At 50.0% G+C, this 19,186-nt stretch overlaps 1 protein-coding gene across 6 annotated transcripts in view; it reads left to right on the forward strand.

Annotated features, from left to right (window-relative positions):
- The window catches only part of MYH14 (myosin heavy chain 14), a 109,371-nt gene extending 93,368 nt beyond the window's left edge, over positions 1-16,003 (forward strand). For all 6 annotated transcript variants that reach the window (XM_054538931.2, XM_024237970.3, XM_024237972.3 and 3 more), the window contains 4 exons: positions 7,147-7,355; positions 12,534-12,642; positions 14,486-14,658; positions 15,106-16,003. In XM_054538931.2, coding sequence (XP_054394906.1) covers positions 7,147-7,355; positions 12,534-12,642; positions 14,486-14,658; positions 15,106-15,256 — 642 coding nt within the window. In that variant the 3' untranslated portion in view covers positions 15,257-16,003. The remainder of the gene's footprint in view (positions 1-7,146; positions 7,356-12,533; positions 12,643-14,485; positions 14,659-15,105) is intronic.
- Positions 16,004-19,186: the final 3,183 nt, after the last annotated feature.

Here is a 19,186-nt window from a genome sequence, read left to right on the forward strand (position 1 = left end):
TTTTCTGAGACATTGAGTTTATAATGTGGGATGAAGTAAATGATCAAAGATGGGATACTATGTCATCTACTGTGTCCTTGACATCAGGGTACTCAGCGCCAAAGAACCTTGATACAGTTGTCCTAGAGAAGAGATTAAGTTTTTTTTTTAAAAAAAAAACAGGCCAGGTGTGGCCAGGCGCGGTGGCTCACGCCTGTAATCCCAGCACTTTGGGAGGCAGAGGCGGGCAGATCACGAGGTCAGGAGATCAAGACCATCCTGGCTAACACAGTGAAACCCCATCTCTACTAAAAATACAAAAAATTAGCCAGGCGTGGTGGCAGGTACCTGTAGTCCCAGCTACTCGGGAGGCTGAGGCAGGAGAATGGCGTGAACTCGAGAGGCGGCACTTGCAGTGAGCTGGATCGCGCCACTGCGAGATCCAGCCTGGGCGACAGAGCGAGACTCCATCTCAAAACAAAAAACAAAAAAAACAGGTCAGGTATGGTGGCTCATGCCTGTAATCTCAGCACTTTTGGAGGCCAAGGCAGAAGGATCGCTTGAGCCCAGGTGTTTGAGACCAGCCTAGCCAACACAGTGAGACCCCATCTCTACAAAAAATATATATGAAATAAAAAGAGAAAGAAAAGAAATTACATTTAGTTGGGTCCAGTAGGTCACGCCTGGAATCCCAGCACTTTTGGTGGATTGCTTTTAGCCTAGGAGTTCAAGACTAGCTTGGATGACATGGCAAAACTCCATCCCTACACAAAATTTAAAAATTAGCAGGGTGTGGTGGCACACACCTATAATCCCAGCTACCCAGGAGGCTGAGTTGGGAGGATCACCTGAGCCCAGGGAGGTTGAAGCTGCAGTTGAGCCATGATTGCACCACTGCACTCCAGCCTGGGCAACATAGTGAGACCCTGTCTCAAAAAGAAAAGTGATAAATTATGTTTAAAAAATAGTTTAAGCCAGATGCAGTGGCTCATGCCTGTAATCCCAGCACTTTGGGAGGCCGAGGCGGGTGGATCATGAGGTCAGGAGTTCAAGACCAGCCTGGCCAACATGGTGAAACTCTGTCTCTATTAAAAATACAAAAACTAGCCAGGCATGGTGGCGGGCACCTGTAATCCAGCTACTCGGGAGGCTGAGGCAGAGAATTGCTTGAACCCAGGAGGCGGAGTTTGCGGTGATCTGAGATCGTGCCACTGCACTCTAGCCTGGGTGACAGAGAGAGACTTTGTCTCAAAAAAAAAAAAAAAAAAGTTTAAAAACAAAACTAAGCAAACCTGTAGTTCTCAATTTGACTTCATCATATTCACTTGAACTGGTGATGTATTTTATACAGATCCAGCCTCTCTGACCACCCAAAAGGCCTAGAAACAGGGAACCCAGTAGCAATGAGTATCCCTATGTCCACGTTGTGATCTGGAAATGCTGTTTCCCTCTAAAAGAAACTGGGGCTGGCTGGGCACAGTGGCTCACACCTGTAATCCCAGCTCTTTGGAAGGCTGAGACAGGAGGATTGCTTGAGCCCAGGGGTTTGAGACCAGCCTGAGCAACACAGTAAGACCCCATCTCTACAAAAAATAAAATTAGCCGGGTGCAATCGTGCACGCCTGCGGCCCCAGCTACTCTGAGGGCTGAGGTAAGAGGATTGCCTGGACCCAGGAAGCAGAGGTTGTAGTGAGCCAGAATTGTGCCACTCCACTCTAGCCTGGGCAACAGAGGGAGACCCTGTCTCAAAAAAAAAAAAAAAAAAAAGAAGAAGAAACGAAACTGGAGCTTCTTCCGAAGTGGCTGATTCCAGATCTGGAGCAGGCAATGAACAAGAGTAACCCAGAACATTTTGTGATACCCATTAGCGGGAAAGGTGGTACAGTTACGTCAAGAGCACGTAGAAGTCAACGTGAAGAGCCTCCCACTGGCCCAAAGTGGGGCAACTTGAGCTTCAATGAGGAAAATAATTGCAACTGATTTAATCCCTTGAAATCTGTTTAAATTCAACAGCAACATTTTAAAAAAATATTAATTAGTTGCTGTGTTAGTTCCCTACGGCCACCATAACAAATTACCATCACAAACACAGTGGCTTAAAACAACACGAATGTATTTTCTCTGTGTTTTTGTTGTTGTTGTTTGTTTGTTTGTTTTTTTGAGACAGAATCTCACTGTCGCCCAGGCTGGAGTGCAGTGGCACGATTTCGGCTTCGCCCCCCAGGGTTCACGCCATTCTCCTGCCTCAGCCTCCCGAGTAGCTGGGACTACAGGCGCCCGCTACCTCGCCCGGCTAATTTTTTGTATTTTTAGTAGAGACGGGGTTTCACTGTGTTAGCCAGGATGGTCTCGATCTCCTGACCTCGTGATCCGCCCTCCTCGGCCTCCCAAAGTGCTGGGATTACAGGCGTGAGCCACTGCGCCCGGCTTTTTTTTTTTTTTCTTTGAGATGGAGTCTCGCTCTGTCACCCAGACTGGAGTGCAGTGGTGCGATCTCGACTCACTGCAACCTCTGCCTCCCGGATTCAAGTAATTCTCCTGCCTCAGCCTCCCAAGTAGCTGGGACTACAAGCATGCACCACCGTGGCTGGCTAATCTTTGTATTTTTAGTAGAGAGGGGGTTTCACCATGTTGTCCAGGCTGCTCTCAAACTCCTGACCTCAAGTGATCCACCCGCCTCGGCCTCCCAAAGTGCTGGGATTACAGACGTGAGCTACGGCGCCCAGCCAGGAATGTATTCTCTCGTGGTCCTGGAGGCCAGGGGTCTGAAATCAAGGTGTGGGCAGGGTTGGTTCCTCTTGTTCGTGCGTCTCCCCTGGCTTCCGGTGGGTGCTGGCAGTCTCTGCTGTTTCTTCATCTGTAGATGTGTCACTGCAATCTCTGGCTCTAACTTTACAAGGCATTTCCCCATCTTTGTGGCTCTGTGTCTCATCTCCTCTTTTTTTTTTTTTTTTTTTTTTGAGACAGAGTCTCGCTCTTGTCGCCGAGGCTGGAGTGCAATGGGTGGATCTTAGCTCACTGCGACCTTCACCTCCCAGGTTCAAGAGATTCTCCTGCCTCAACCTCCCAAGTAGCTGGATTACAGGCGCCCACCACCACATCTGGCTAAATTTTTTTGTATTTTTAGTAGTGATGGGGTTTCACCATGTTGGCCAGGCTGGTCTCGAACTCCTGATGTCAGGTGATCCGCCGCCTCAGCCTCCCAAATTGCTGGGATTATAGGTGTGAGCCACCATTACCTGGTCCTCATCTCCTCTTAAAAGGACACCAGCCATATCAGATTTGAGGCCCACCCTAATCCAGTGTGACCTCATGTTAATCAATTACAACTGCAAAGATCCTATTTCCAACTAAGGTCACATTTCGAGGTTCTGAGTGGACGTGAATTTTGCATGGGAGTCTGTTCACCCCATGGGTGCATGGGGCAGGGCATGGGGGAGGGGCATGGAGCTTCCGTGCCCTCCTGGGAGCGCCACCCTCCTGGTACTGCACATGTTCAGCTTCCAGAAGCTGCCCAAACCCTGTCCTCTTGGGCCTTTTATGGAGACGTCACTGGATAGGCGTGATTAACAACCATGATGATTAACAACCATGATGGTTAACAAATATGATGATTAACAAACATGGTGATTAACAAACATGGTGATTAACAACCACGTAGAAATGTGATTGGACGAAAGGGGTCCGATCTAAACCCAGCAAGGCCTGTCTGTTCAGATCTTTCCTGGCTTCTCTATGCAGCATTCCTTCCGCCTCTGAAATGAGGGTCCTGTGACCCACAGTCACGTTAGAGTTTCTGCCTTCTGCAGGTGAAAGAGGGGGCAGGAGGAGGTTAGAGAGAGAGGTTCTGTTTACTCTAAAAGGGCTATGCAAATTATGATCAAGGAACCATGGACAACCCCCCCCACACACACACACACACGAAGTATATACACAAAGCAATATGACAGGTACAAATTCCCTTGAAAATTCACAAATAAGGCCGCGCGCGGTGGCTCACACCTGTAGTCCCAGCACTTTGGGAGGCCAAGGCTGGCAGATCACGAGGTCAGGAGTTCAAGATCAGCCCGATCAATATGGTGAACCCCTGTCTCTACTAAAAATACAAAAATTAGCCAGGCATGGTGGCGGGCACCTGTAGTCCCAGCTACTCGGCAGGGTGAGGCAGAAGAATCACTTGAACCCAGGAGGCAGAGGTTACAGTGAGCCGAGATCGAGCCACTGCTCTCCAGCCTAGGCGACAGAGCAAAACTTCATCTAAAAAAAAAAAAAAAGAAAAAAGAAAATTCACAAATAAGAAAGATCGGGTGCAGTGGCTCATGCCTGTAATCCCAGCACTATGGGAAGCTGAAGCAGGTAGACTGTTTGAGGCCAAGAGTTCAAGATCAGCCAGGACGACAAAGTGAAACCCCGTCCCTACCAAAAACAACAACAACAACAAAATTATCGGGCATGATGGCGTGCACCTATAGTTCCAGCTAGTCAGGAGGCTGAGGCTGGAGAATCGCTTGAGCCCAGGAGTTTGACGCTGCGGTGAGCTACGATTGTGCCACTGCACTCCAGCAGTTTGGACAAGAGTGAGACCCTGTCTCAAAAAAAAAAAAAAAAAAAAAGAAAGAAAGAAAGAATAAAGTCCCTGGACACAGCTGCCAATTTCCAGGAAACACAGAGAAGAGATAAATAAATGCTGAATTAGACCGTAAGTGTGTGATCAGAAAAATCCAGACCAAGAGGAACTCTACGAGTCTAACAACCTAGATTCTTCAACAGATAAATTGTAAGAAATAGGCTGGGCGCAGTGGCTCACATCTGTGATTCCAGCACTTTGGGAGGCCAAGGCAGGCGGATCACTTGAGGTCAGGAGTTTGAGAGCAGCCTGGCCAACATGGCGAAACCCCGTCTCTACAAAAAAATACAAAAATTAGCCAGGCATGGTGGTGTGTGCCTGTAGTCCCAGCTACTTGGGAGGCTGAGGCCGGAGAATCACTAGATCCTGGGGGGCAGCGGTTGCAGTGAGCCGAGATTGCACCACTGTACTCCAGCCTGGGTGACAGAGCAAGACTCCATCTCAGAAAAAAAAAAAAAAATTGTAAAGGAATAAAAGGGATGGAGGAGGGAACTATAGGTTAAAAGAGACTTAAAAGACATATATCTGGCCGGGCGTGATGGCTCACACCTGTAATCCTAGCAATTTGGGAGACCGAGGCGGATGGATCACTTGAGATCAGGAGTTTGAGACCAGCCTGGCCAACAGGGTGAAACCCCATCTCTACTAAAAATACAAAAATTAGCCAGGTGTGGTGGTGCGTGCCTGTAATTCCAGCTACTCGGGAGGCTGAGGCAGGAAAATCGCTTGAACCCAGGAGGCAGAGATTGCAGTGAGCCGAGATTGTGCCACTACACTCCAGCCTTGGCAACAGAGTGAGACTGTGTCTCAAAACAAACAAACAAACAACAACAACAAAAACCCACATACATCTACTTTTTTAAATGGGTAGGATTCAACTATAGGACCTAGGGATGCTTCTGTATGTAATAAAACTCTAAAGACATACAAGGAGGTAAGGACCTGAGAAGTCAGGATAACATGCTATTTTGGGGAGAAGGAAGAGGTTGTCATTAGGATGAGTGCGTGAAAGGGCTTCTGGAAGGGCAAAGTTCTATTTCTTGACCAAGGTGCTACTGACAGTGATGTTTGCCTTTTGTTAACTCATGACGCCTGTGCGGGATGACACCCGCACACATCCATGTTCAGAGACAGGAAGCAGCAGGGGCCTGGGGCCGAAAGGGTTCTCATCTCCAGCTGCTGGAATAATCAGGAACACTCCCATAATGTTCTTGGTTGAGAATTACTGTGCTAATAAAACTAGCAGAATATTTATTACTGATTTTTTTATTTGATTAATGTTTGGCTCTCTGTATCACCATTTTATTTCATAATAAAAAGTTTGAGGCCAGGCGTGGTGGCTCACACCTATAATCCCAGCACTTTGGGAGGCTGAGGTGGGTGGATCACTTGAGGTCAGGAGTTCGAGACCAGCCTGGCCAACATGGAGAAACCCCGTCTCTACAAAAAATACAAAAATTAACCAGGTGAGGTGGCAGGCAACTGTAATTCCAGCTACTCAAGAGGCTGAGGCAGGAGAATCGCTTGAACCTGGGAGGCAGAGGTTGCAGTGAGCTGAGATCATGCCACTGCCCTCTAGCCTGGGCAACAGAGCGAGAAATGGTCTCAAATGAAATGAAATGAAATGAAATGAAATAAAAAAATAAAATAAAATAAAATAAAATAAAATAAAATGCAGGGGTGATGGTGTATGCCTGTGATCTCAGCTACTCAGGAGGCTGAAGTGGGAGGATCACTTAAGCTTGCGAGGTTGAGGCTGCAGTGAGCTGGGATTTCACCAGCTGGGCAACAGCGCAAAACTCTGTCTCAAAAAAAGTTTTTTAAGTTAAAAAAAAAAAAAAAAAACCCACAAAGGAGAATATGCTAATTACCCAGTCATTGTGTCCCTGTGAGGGTGAAATAAAGTATGAATCAGACTGGGTCTGACTCACTTCCATGTCCCCAGCAGAAGGCCTCGCTCGGAGTACGAGCTGAGTAAATAAACGGGAACTATTATTAGGGGTGTGTTTACACATTTTCCACGTAGCAGCTACTGTTCATTGAGGCCATGTTTCTCAAAATGCTCCCGCATATAACTCCCATCTGAACCACCTGAGATGCCTGCTATAAATGCAGATTCCCAGACTCCACTTTGGTCTTGCTGAGTCAGAATCTCTGAAGGGTGAGAACCAGAGGTCTGCATTTTTTTCCACAAGCTCCCCCAGATGATCCTGGTGCAACCCTTGGAATAGACCCATTCACAGTCAGAAGTAGAATTTATGACATTTAAACAAGTTTGTGATGGTCTCGTGGACTTATTAAAATAAGCAGAAAACTATCCAAAATGTTAAGAGCCAGGGCTGGCAGTGCTGTGGGTGATAAGTCAATAAACTATTGATAAAAATACAAGCTAACATCTGTTGAGTATTTAGTATGTTTCAGGCTCTGTGCTTTGCGTGTGACAATCATCAGCACACTTAATTCTTGGAGGTGCCTGGATTTACCTACCACCTTCCCTCTGAGACTCCACCATGACATCCTTCCTTCCCCTCCTGCTACAGGTAGAGTCACTGACTACAGAGCTGTCAGCTGAGCGCAGTTTCTCAGCCAAGGCAGAGAGCGGGCGGCAGCAGCTGGAACGGCAGATCCAGGAGCTACGGGGACGCCTGGGTGAGGAGGATGCTGGGGCCCGTGCCCGCCACAAGATGACCATTGCTGCCCTTGAGTCTAAGTTGGCCCAGGCTGAGGAGCAGCTAGAGCAAGAGACCAGGTAGGTGAGAGCCGAGGCCACGCGAGAAAGGTGACCTCCACATTCTGGTCAGTGAGAGGAAGGAGGCTGTGTTACAAACACCTGGTTTAGAAACATCCAAAAGACATCATCATAGTAATGACTGCTGGCCTGGCATGGTGGCTCACGCCTGTAATCCCAGCACTTTGGGGGGCAGAAGCAGGAGGATCCCTTGAGGCCAGGAGTTTTCAGAGCAGTCTGGGCAACATAGCAAGACCTCGTCTCTCTTAAAAAAAAAAAAAAAAGCCAGGTGTGTTAGCACATGCCTGTAGTCCCAGCTGCTCAAGAGCCTGAGATAAGAAGATGGCTTAAGCCCAGGAGTTCAAGGCTGCAGTGAGCTGTGATCACAACACTGCACTCCAGCCTGAGTAACAGTGTAAGACCTTGTCTCTAAAAAAAAAAAAAAAAAAAAAGCAGCCAGGCACAGTGGCTCACACCTGTAATCCCAGCACTTTGGGAGGCCTCGGCTTCCAGATCATTTGAAGGCAGGAGTTTGAGACCAGCCTAGCCAACATGGTGAAACCCCATCTCTACCAAAAGATACCAAAATTAGCCGGGTGTGGTGGCCCATGCCTGTAGTCCCAGCTACTGGGGAGGCTGAGGCAGGAGTATTGCTTGAACTCAGGAGATAGAGGTTGCAGTGACCCGAGATTGTGCCACTGCCCTCCAGCCTGGGTGACAGAGCCAGACTCCATTTAAAAAAAAAAAAAAAACAAAAGAAAAGAAAAAGATGCCAGGCACGGTGGCTCACGCCTGTAATCCCAGCACTCTGGGAGGCTGAGGTGGGCGGATCACCTGAGGTCGGGAGTTCGAGACTAGCCTGACCAACATGGAGAAACTGCGTCTCTACTAAAAATACAAAAAATTAGCCGGGCGTGGTGGCGCATGCCTGTAATCCCAGCTACTCGGAAGGCTGAGGCAGGAGAATCACTTGAACCCAGGAGGCGGAGGTTGTGGTGAGCCAAGATCACGCCATTGCACTCCGGCTTAGCAACAAGAGTGAAACTCCGCCTCAAAAAAAAAAAAAAAGAAAAAGAAAAAACAAAGTGTGTAAATGTATGTAAATATTTAAATGATTGCTGATTTTCTGTATCACTTAGGATGCTTTGGGCTACAAGTAACTCGCAGTCTCACTACGAGTATTATTTACATATTAATGTGTCAGTTAGCTATAGCTGAATTACAAACCACTCTGAAACTTAGTGGCTTAAAACAACAATCATTTATTATTGCTCATGAGGGTTTGGCTGGTAAGTTCTGCTGATTTGGGCTTGGTGGGCTTCACTCATCATCTGCTCAGTTGAGGGTCAGCTAGATGGATTTGCTAATCTTGGCTGGGCTTTCTTTTTTTTTTTTTTTTTTTTTTTAACTTTTTTATCTTCAAGAACAGCATGAGTGGTATTGGCTGGGCTTGCATAACTCTAAGGCCTTGCCTAGGACAACTAAGCTAACTTATCTCTGCTCTGTGTGGCCTCTCATCCTCCAGGAGGCTAGCCCAGGATTGTTCATATGACAGAGTCAAGATTCTAAGAGCAAGGGAAAGTGCTAAAGACTCCTTGGGGCATTTGGAACTGGTACTGTGTCACTTCTGCCATTTCCTATTAACCAAAGCAAGTCACTCAGCCTGCTCAGATTCAAAGCAATGGGGAAATAGATATGACTGTTTGATAGGAGCAGCTGCAAAGTCATATTGCCAAGGGTATGGATACAGGAAGGGGTGAGAACTGGGACCATCTGTTGTATCAGTCTAGCACAAAGAGGAATGTCTTTTTTTCAAGTGATAAGAAGTCTAGAGCTAGGCAGCCAAAAGACGGTAGGGCTCTGGATCAACATCTGTGTTGTTTTTTAGTCTTTTCCTCATGGCCACAAAATGGCTGCAATTGCACCAAGCTCCACACCCACAGACATCCATGTTCAGAGACAGGAAGCAGCAGTAGTATGGGGCTGAAAGAGTTTCCATCTCCAGTTGCTGGAACGACCAAGAATACCCCCATAACATTCCTAGTTGAGAATTGATGTGCTAATAAAACTAACAGAATATTTATTACTAAGCCTAATACCTTTCACTCTTCCAATACAATAGATTTTCCTATTGCTCAATACTATTCAGCAACAATAATTACAACAATACTAATAGTTCCCATTTATTGAGGATTTACTATATATCAGGTGCTGGACTACCTGTAAATACCTGTATGTTATCACATAATCCTTGCGAGAGAAAGACCATTGTTATCCTATTTCACATGTAGAAAAACTGAGGCTCAGATGGGCTATAAATGTAGGATGCTGGACTTGCTATTCATCATCTGTACATTATCTCATGGGGAGTAATGTTATTATATTATACATCAAATTTATATAAGGTTCATTCATTCAACAAACAAATATTAAGAGTGTACTGTTGGGGCCAGGCATGGTGGCTAACGCCTGTAATCCCAGCACTTTGGGAGGCCAAGGCGGGCAGATCACTTGAGATCAGGAATTCAAGACCAACCTAGCCAGCATGATGAAACCCCGTCTCTACCAAAAATACAAAAATTAGCCGGGAGTAGTAATGGACGCCTGTAATCCCAGCTACTCAGGAGGCTGAGGTAGGAGAATCACTTGAACCTGGGAAGTAGAGGTTGCAGCGAGCCAAGATCACACCACTGCACTCTAGCCTGGGCAACAGAGCAAGACTCTGACTCCAAAAAAAAGAGGAGTGTACTGTTTACCTTCCCGTGTGCTGGTCACTGAAAAAATTAGACGTACCATGGAAGTGTGTCTAATTACCTCCATAGTATGTCTAATACCACGTCTGGTGGGATTCCCCAAGGTGAAAGACTCATGACCTGGACATGGCAATGAAGGCCTGTGCACTAGAAGGGTTGAAGGGACACAGATGAGGAAGAAGCTGGAATGCCCTGAGATGTAGTGGTTTGGGAAGGGTTTCTAGAGGAGGAAGCACTTGAGCTGGAGCTGACAAGAATGGGATTTCCAGGGCTTAGAGTCCCAAGTCAGTTGGCAGCTTTGTGGGAAAGTCTGGGAGACATCAGGGCATTTGGAGGAGGAGTGTGGTTGGTTCTGAGAGTCTGGGACCCAGGAGACGGATCAGGGAGACAGGGAGGTAAATGAGGCTTGAAGCACACAGAGCCTTGAATACTGGGCCAAGGAACTGTGTTCTGTGGGCAGTGGGGAGCCCTGGGGCAATGGGGAGCCATGGGAGGGCTGTGGCTGGGGAGGGACACGGCCAGCTCTAGGTATAGAAAGATCTCTCTGGGGCTAAGGTGGGAATGGATCAGAGGAGAGAGACTGCAAGCTGGGAGGTTTGGAAGGAGTCTAGAATGATGGTCCAAGCAGAACAAGATGAGGCCTGAGCTGGGGCTGGGGCTGTGAAGATGAACAAGAGAGGATGAAAAAGAGAAAGCAGGGGGCAGAAGGAATGAAGCTGAGGCTATGGGTGGTGGCAGGGGAAGAAGACACTGTTTGGAGCCAAGGCCTGGTGACTGAGGGAATATTGGGTTTTTGGGGGAAGATGCTAAATTCGTTATGGAACATGATGAGAGTGAGAGGCCTCAGGGACAGGCAGAAGGAAATGGCCCCAGAGGTTCATGAGAGAAGTGGTTCTCAGTCCACAGGGTTACCCAGGGGCCCCAGGGCTCATGGGAACTGTAGCTTGAGGTCTATGGGGACCCCTGCTCCATTATACAAATGAGGAAACTGAAGTTCTGAGGGAGTAGATGAGTTGCTTAAAGTCACCCTGCACCAGGTGCAATGGCTCATGCCTGTAATCCCCACACTTTGGGAGGCTGAGGCAGGAGGATCACTTGAACCCAGGATTTCAAGACCAGCCTGGGCAACATGGCGAGACCCCATCTCTACAAAAATAAAAATTAAAAATCAGCCCAGCATGACGGCACACACCTGTAGTCCTAGCTACTCGGGACACTGAGGTGGAAGGATCGCTTGAGCCCAGGACATTGAGGCTGCAGTGAGCCATGATCACACCACTGCACTCCTGTCTGGGCAACAGAGCAAGGCCCTTTCTCAGAAGAATAATAAAGGCACCCTGGGAGCAAAGAATGACCAGATGATTCTTAGCTGAAGAAGTCTCAGCTGGGCGCGGTGGCTCACGCCTGTAATCCCAGCACTTTGGGAGGCCGAGGCGGGCGGATCATCTGAGGTTGGGAGTTCGAGACCAGCCTGACCAACATGGAGAAACCCCGTCTCTACTAAAAATACAAAATTAGCCAGGTGTGGTGGCGCATGCCTGTCATCCCGGCTGCTCGGGAGGCTGAGGCAGGAGGATTACTTGAACCCAGGAGGCAGAGGTTGCGGTGAGCTGGAGATCGCACCTTTGCACTCCAGCCTGGGCAACAAGAGTGAAACTCTGTCTCAAAAAAAAAAAAAAAAAAAAAGAAGTCTCTCTCCTTCATCCTTTTCCACTGCTTAGTGCCTTCCCACTCGCCCCCAGCCCTGTGCCTTCCTCTCAGCACATCTGGGGCTGTTGTATCCGGGGTGGCTGTCAAGCAATCCCGATTGCTAGAGGTCCCATCATATGGACTTCACCCCAGATGTGATGGTCCCTGCAGGAGAGGACAGGTGTAAGCGCAAAAAGAGTGTCCCTTCCCGCTCTGAAGATTCAAGTCTGCTGAAATAAACTGACAATAAATAGATTAACAAAATAAAAGGCATACAAATATATTAATGTGCATGAACACAGGAGCCATACAAAATATAAGACTTTTTATACAGGGCCAGATGGTTGAGGCTTAAGTATCCTCTTTATAGGGGAGAGGGACAAAAAGGATGTATTCAATTGTGGGAGATAGTAAATGATTTTCAGGGGAAAATGAGTGGGCCCAAAGAGTAAACTGTAGTTTGTAAATGATCCTCTTTGGAAACTGAATGGGACCAAACATATACTTATTATAAATCACAACATCATAGGAAACAGGTATGTGAAGTATCCTAGTAGAAGCCAAGGACATGGATGCTGAGGAGAAGGGAGCCTGCATGTCAGTGTTTGGCCTCAGTAAACTGTGGGAACCAGTTAGGGGTTAGGAAAGAGGGAAGAAGCCAATCCAAGAACAAGACGACAGCCACTGCATGAGTCTATGGGGACAAAATCCTAGGTTGAGCCCCTCTATTGAGACTCCTCCTTATCCCTCTCTTCAGAGAGCGCATCCTCTCTGGAAAGCTGGTGCGCAGAGCTGAGAAGCGGCTTAAAGAGGTGGTGCTCCAGGTGGAGGAGGAGCGGAGGGTGGCTGACCAGCTCCGGGACCAGGTAAGCAGCTGACATCATTAGGGAGCAGTGGAGAGTGTGACCACTGGCTGAGAAATTGCACAGGCCATCTCCAGAGGCAATGAGCTCCCATCACAAGAAGCAACTTGCAGGTGCTGTACTGGAACTGAGTGGAGATACCATCTTGGCACTTGGCACATCAGCAGAGGGTTGGAATCAGTGAGTTTGCAATTCATAAATGCTGGCATCTAGAAAGGGCCCTGTAGGGAGCTGAGGAAGCCAGGGCAAGGGAAGAAGTTAAATCCTACCCAGAAGCTAGACCAGGACTAGCTTCTATGTACCAGGCACTGTGCTAAAGACATAACATTTACTGTGTTTAATTCTTATCAGAATGGTAGAAGGAAGGTGCTATTATTTACCCTCCTATTTATGTGAGGAAACTGAGGTACAGAAAGGTGAAGTAACTTGCTCAAAATTATTTAGCTGGTAAGAGGTGGGGTCAGTATTCAAACCTCAGCTCTCTAGCCCCAGAGTGTGTGTTCCTGATTACTTACTGAGCAGTTACTGTGTCATAAGCAACTGCTTTTTAAAAAATACATATTTGCATTTCCTCACTAGTCCCATTTCACAGATGAAGAAACTGAAACTTTAAGAGGATATATTTTGCATCAGAGTCACAGAGATAGAGCCTGGATCAGATCCCAGGTCTGTCTGGACAGAGTCCCTCTGCCCTTAAAAGCTCAGCTGTGCTTTATTCGCCATTCATTCCACAAACAATTATTGAGCACCTGCTCTGTGCCAGACACTGTGGTAGGCATTAGGGATATGGATGTGAACGAAACAGAGGAAGTCCCTGCCCTCATGGAGCTCACATTTTCTGCATAGGATGAGACATAATAAACCTGTAAACAAGCAGATAATTACAGATTGTGACAAGGGCTATGAAGAAAAAAAGTGAAGAGAGAGGAAGACACAGAGGATTGGGGAATCCTCTTCAGGTTGGGAGATCAGGAAGATCTCTTTGAGAAGGTGACATTTAAATTGACACCTGAAGGGTGAAAAAGAGCCAGTCAGAGGGAACAGCAAGTATAAAGGCCTTGAAGAATAGAAATACGTTTGGTGAGTTCAGAACAAAAAGCAGATCAGTATGGTCTAGATAAACATCTGTTGTTATTTTAGTCCTGGTCTAGCTTCTTGGTAGAGCTTAACTTCTTCCCTCACTTTGGCTGCCTCAGCTCCCTACAAGGGCCCTTCCTAGATGCCAGAATTTATAAATTGCAAAGTCATTGATTCCAACCCTCTGCTGATGTGCCAAGTGCCAGGATGGTATCTGCACTCACTTCCAGTCCAGCATCTGCAAGTTGCTTCTTGTGATGGGAGCTCATTGACTCCAGAAAATGTGGGATAGGAAGGTTGAATGATAAGAAATGAGGTCAGATCATGTATGTTCCCTCCCTGAAGAGAGAGGTGGTAGGGTCTGGGGAGGATCTCAGTGAAGTTGGTCTGGACGGTGGGTTTATGGGAAGAGAGAACTGGACAAGAAAAAGACCCTGTGGGACCCGGAATGCCAGGCTGAGGGGCTGGAACCTTGTCCCAGGGGTACTGGGGAGCCATGAAAGGATTGTGAGCAGGAGGGTCTGGGTCAGCTCTGGGTATAGGAAGACCGTTCTGAGGCTGTGTAGGAGACAACCTGGAGGGGAGAGACTGCAGGTCAGGCTAGAGGCTGGCATGAGGGATTTAGGGGAAAAGAACAAGGCCTAAACAGAGAGCAGAGGATGGGGCAGAGAGAGTCAGGGGGCAGTAGGGACGGGGCAGTAGTGGGCTGTTGGGGAGGGAGTGATGACAGTACCTGGAGATGTAACCCGGTCCCCCTGCTTCCATCAAGCTGGAGAAGGGAAACCTTCGAGTCAAGCAGCTGAAGCGGCAGCTGGAGGAGGCCGAGGAGGAGGCATCCCGGGCTCAGGCTGGCCGCCGGAGGCTGCAGCGTGAGCTGGAAGATGTCACAGAGTCGGCCGAGTCCATGAACCGTGAAGTGACCACACTGAGGAACCGGCTTCGGTATGGTCATCCCACGTACAGGCCTGACGGGTGGGCAGCACCCTCACTCCATAAACCCCAGGGACGCGAGGCCGTGCCAGGGGCAACAGCAGGGGGACATGGGATCCACGGGGGTGTGGGGCTGTGGGAACAGCAGCTGTGTTGCGGGAGAGCCAGATCCAGGTAACTTCTTTCTTCCCACACCCATTTCTCCCTGTCTCATCTCTGTGCCCTCATTTCCCACTGTGCACCACCACCTTTCTCTCCTTTCCTCCTCTCTGTGTGTCCTTCGTCCCTCTCTGCTCCCCATTGCTTCTGCCCGTCTCCCTCCATTTCTCTTGATCTCATCTCTCTCTTCCCCCTTATTTTGTTCTCTCTCTCCCTATCTCTCTCTCTCTCTCTCCCCCTCCCTCTTTCTCCTCCCCTCCCCTCATTTCATCTCTGTATCCTGGTCTGTCCTCCCCACAGACGCGGCCCCCTCACCTTCACCACCCGCACGGTGCGGCAGGTCTTCCGACTAGAGGAGGGCGTGGCATCCGACGAGGAGGCAGAGGAAGCACAGCCTGGGTCTGGGCCATCCCCGGAGCCTGAGGGGTCCCCACCAGCCCACCCCCAGTGACCCTACCGTGTCCCCAGATGCACTAACAGATGCGGCCCAGCCCCCTTCCTCCCTGGACCCCACAGGCCCCTGTCCCAGGAACCCCGCCCTCTGACTTCCTGCCCTTTGGAAATGGTGCAGCACTCTGGCATTTATCACCCCCACCTGGGCCCCCTGCAACCTCCCATCAAAGGATGACCCCTAAACACAGAGGGGCGGGGCAGGCAGGGAGGCACGGACTGGAGCTACCTTGCTTGTGGGGGGACTGGGTACGGTTGGCAAGCTGTGTTCCCATCAGCTCCCTGTCCTCCTTTCTTCCTTTGTTATTGATCTCTAGACATTAGGAAGGGAGTGAGACGGCTCCTCCACCGTCCTCAGCCAGTGCAGCCCATTCCGTCTGCTTCTCTCTCTCCCTCCCTCCCTCTCCTTCCCTACCCTCTCACCGTCTTGGCGTCTCTGAGGGTCCCTCTGTGCATCTTTTTAGGGATCTCGCTCTCACTCTCTCTCTACGTAGCCACTCTCCTTCCCCCATTTCTGTGTCCACCCCCGAACTCCTGAGCGACAGAAGCCCCAGGCCTCCACCAGCCTTGAACCCTTGCAAAGGGGCAGGACAAGGGGACCCCTCTCACTCCTGCTGCTGCCCATGCTCTGCCCTCCCTTCTGGTTGCTGAGGGTTCGGAGCTTCCCTCTGGGACTAAAGGAGTGTCCTTTACCCTCCCAGCCTCCAGGCTCTGGCAGAAATAAACTCCAACCCGACTGGACCATCTGTGTGGCTGTGTGTGTTCCTGCAGGGGGTCTCTGATGGGGCAGGATGGGCACAGGCTGCTAGGGCAGCAGGTCAGACAGCCTGCTGGTGAGAATCACAGCTGCATGGGTATACAGGGGCATCCTGTGGATCAGGTGCTTCATAACTCCTTTCCTCCTCACTCCAGTGTATAATGGAAATATTCCCTCCACTATGCAGATGAGGGAACAGTCTCAGAGCAGCAGCATCCCTCACTCCACGCCCCCAGTGAGTGCGAGAAGGGGTGTTGCACTTGGGCCAACTCTTATGTGTTTGCAAAATAAATGACAGGCCTGCTGCAGTGGCTCATACCTGTGATCCCAGTGCTTCGGGAGGCTGAGGTGGGAGGATCACTTGAGCCCAGGGGGTGGAGGCTGCAGTGAGCTATGATTGCATCACTGCACTGTAGCATGGGTGAAGAGTGAGATCCTGTCCCCAAAGCAAAACAAAACAAAAAGACAGCTGTGGTCGTTTGTGCTGGGTGCTGTGTTAAGCGCACAGTTTATCTTAACCCTTAGCACAGCACTACAGGTAGAGATTTCATTGCACTCCAGTGCCTAGAACAGTGTCTGGCACACAGCAGGCATTCACTCAATATTTGCTGAATAACTAAGTGAGGTCCCTCCCACCCTTTTAGAGTGGTGGAAACAGGCTCAGAGAGGCTGAGTGACTTGCCCAAGGACACACAGCTACTAAGGAGTTGAAATAGTTTGAACCCAGACAGTCTGGCCTCAGAGTCAGCACATATAGAGTCTGAGCCTTCAGCCCCTGACCCCACCCTGGGGACCCAGGTCTATCCCTCTCGTGGGAACTAGGCACCCTCGTGTGGGGGCTCACGTTCCTCAGACTGAGTCCTCAGTGACTTTTCAGTTAGAGGTGTGGATCCCCATTTTTGCCATCAGGGAGCAGGTGCTTGCCCTAAATAAGGTGCAAGCCATGGAGTGGATGTCAGGATCACCAAAGCCCATCCTCCCCTTTTTTAAAAAATTGAGAAAGGGTCTCACTCTGTCACCCAGGCTGGAGTGCAGTGGCACAATCATAGCTCACTGCAGCCTCGACCTCCCAGGCTCAAGCGATCCTCTCACCTTAGCCTCCGGAGTAGCTGGGACTACAGATGCCACCACACCTGGCTAATTTTATTTTATTTTTTGTAAAGACAGGGTCTCTCTTGTGTTGCCCAGCCTGGTCTTGAACTCCTGGCCTCAAGCGATCTTCCTGCGTCCTTGGCCTCCCAAAGTGCTTGGATTACTGGCCTGAGCCACTGTGCCCAGCAATAGGGCCCCACTTTAGAAGTCCCAATCCCTCTGTGCGCCCCGGCCGCGATCGGGAGACTTTCCTAGCAGGCACACAGGAGGCCATTTTTAAATGAAAAGGAAACGTTTATTTTGGTGGGGAGTGAGGGTGGGTGGGAAGGAGGCATGACACTTTTTCTTTGGGGAGAGGGGGGTGACATGCGGCAGCTTCTGCATTGGGCGGTTCATGCACCCAGGGTGGGCGTGGGGGAGGCTTGGGGAAGGGGTCACGCCGACCCCTCCCTCCCTGCCCTGCGGGTGGGCTGAGAAGACCCGCCATTAGCACCAGAGTTGGACGATTTGCAGACCTCCCCTCCCCACACTGTCTCCGAACCCCGCCCCCATCCCTGAGAGCGCCCCCTCGCCACTCCCCCCACCAGCGACAGGCTAGGCCCGCCCCGCCCACATTTGAGTGAGAGAAACTTATTGCTGTGTGTGTGTGTTGCGGAGGGAGAGCCGCGGAGCTCAGGAAACCCCCCCCCCCGCCATTCATTCCTCCCCAATCGCCCCGCCCCCTGGCCCGTGTCCGTGCGTTCCCGGAGCGCAGGAGGGGTGCGACATGCGTGTGGGGGGGCGCGTCATGCAGCGCATGCGTGTAGGTGCAGGCACCCTGGCGGCCGGGGGGAAAAGGGGGAGCCGGACTTGGAAAGAGTCCCTTTAGCTCGCTCTCTCTCTCCCCGAATCCCACACTGTTGACTTGGGGGATGGGGTGGGAGGGGAGGAGAATCACGTTTTGTAGAAGTTATCATGATTGTGGTTATTTTGAAAAGCTGAACTAAAAAGCTGGGTACGTGTGGCGGATTGGCGAGCAGGGGGAGACGTTGGGAAGAGGTCAGTACCCTTTGGAAAAGACCCTCACCCCCTTTCCCCGCCCCCTTCGGCTTTCGTGAAGGTCAGGGGAAACGGGGGGGCTTGTTAAAGAAGTTGAACCCTTTGGCAATATAATCAGTCCCCACCCCGTACCCTGGTGTCTGGAGCCCCTAGCCCTTTGCCCCGCCCCCACCAAAACCCGCCCCACCCCTCATCCCTGATTTCACCAGGGTTTAGGGTCCGAGGGAAGGATGGGGGGGGACTCAAAATGCCCCTTGCATAGGAATCGTTGCATCGAGAATCGTGCTCAGTGACGCCCCCCATCCACTCTCGGGTGGGGGGTTCCTGAGGCCGTGGGAGCAGAGGGAGGGAGGTGGCTAATTCCGTGGGACCCCGGCTCCAAAAGGGGGGTCCGCTAAAGAGTCTGGGACCGGTGTGGTCTCTGGGCTTGCGGGAGGTAGCGCATCCTTGAGCCAGGATAGGAGGTGGGAAATGATTTTCCACCCGCGAGCGTGACGCGGTGAGGACCGCTGGGGAAGGGGGGCTGGGATCCCAGCCGAGTTGGGTGTTGTCGGTTCCCAATCTTCTGATATTCCAGTGTCCCTCCCTTCGGGAACAGCCTCTGTGATCATTTGTGGACTACTTTAAATCGAAACACTCTTAACCTAAATAAACCGTGTCTTAGCCAAGCAGCGATGCCTGCACTTACCGGCTTCTGTACAAAATGCGTATTAGAGACAAAACTTTTAAAACAAGTGTTTGTCCTCATACTGCCTCAAACCTTAGCACACCACCAAAGGTACAAATACAACCCTCTGGGAAACACTGGTGTCTGTGAAGAGGGTACCTTTGGGGCACCATCTCAGGGAAGGGACTCAGGGTTAGGCGTAAGACAAAGAGGGTGCTTGGGGAGGGTCTGGTTCCCTGGAATTGCAGACAGGTTGCGCCTATCTTGGAAGTTCTAGCATCAAGGGAACCTGGGCTGGACAAGTCTGTTAGGGCTTTGGGGATGTGGGTGGGGAACAGGCCTGAGGATTTGGGGGTGTCCAAGAAATGTCAGTTGTG

The sequence above is a fragment of the Pongo abelii genome, chromosome 20, assembly GCF_028885655.2.
Source record: "Pongo abelii isolate AG06213 chromosome 20, NHGRI_mPonAbe1-v2.0_pri, whole genome shotgun sequence".
Taxonomy (NCBI): Eukaryota; Metazoa; Chordata; class Mammalia; order Primates; family Hominidae; genus Pongo; species Pongo abelii.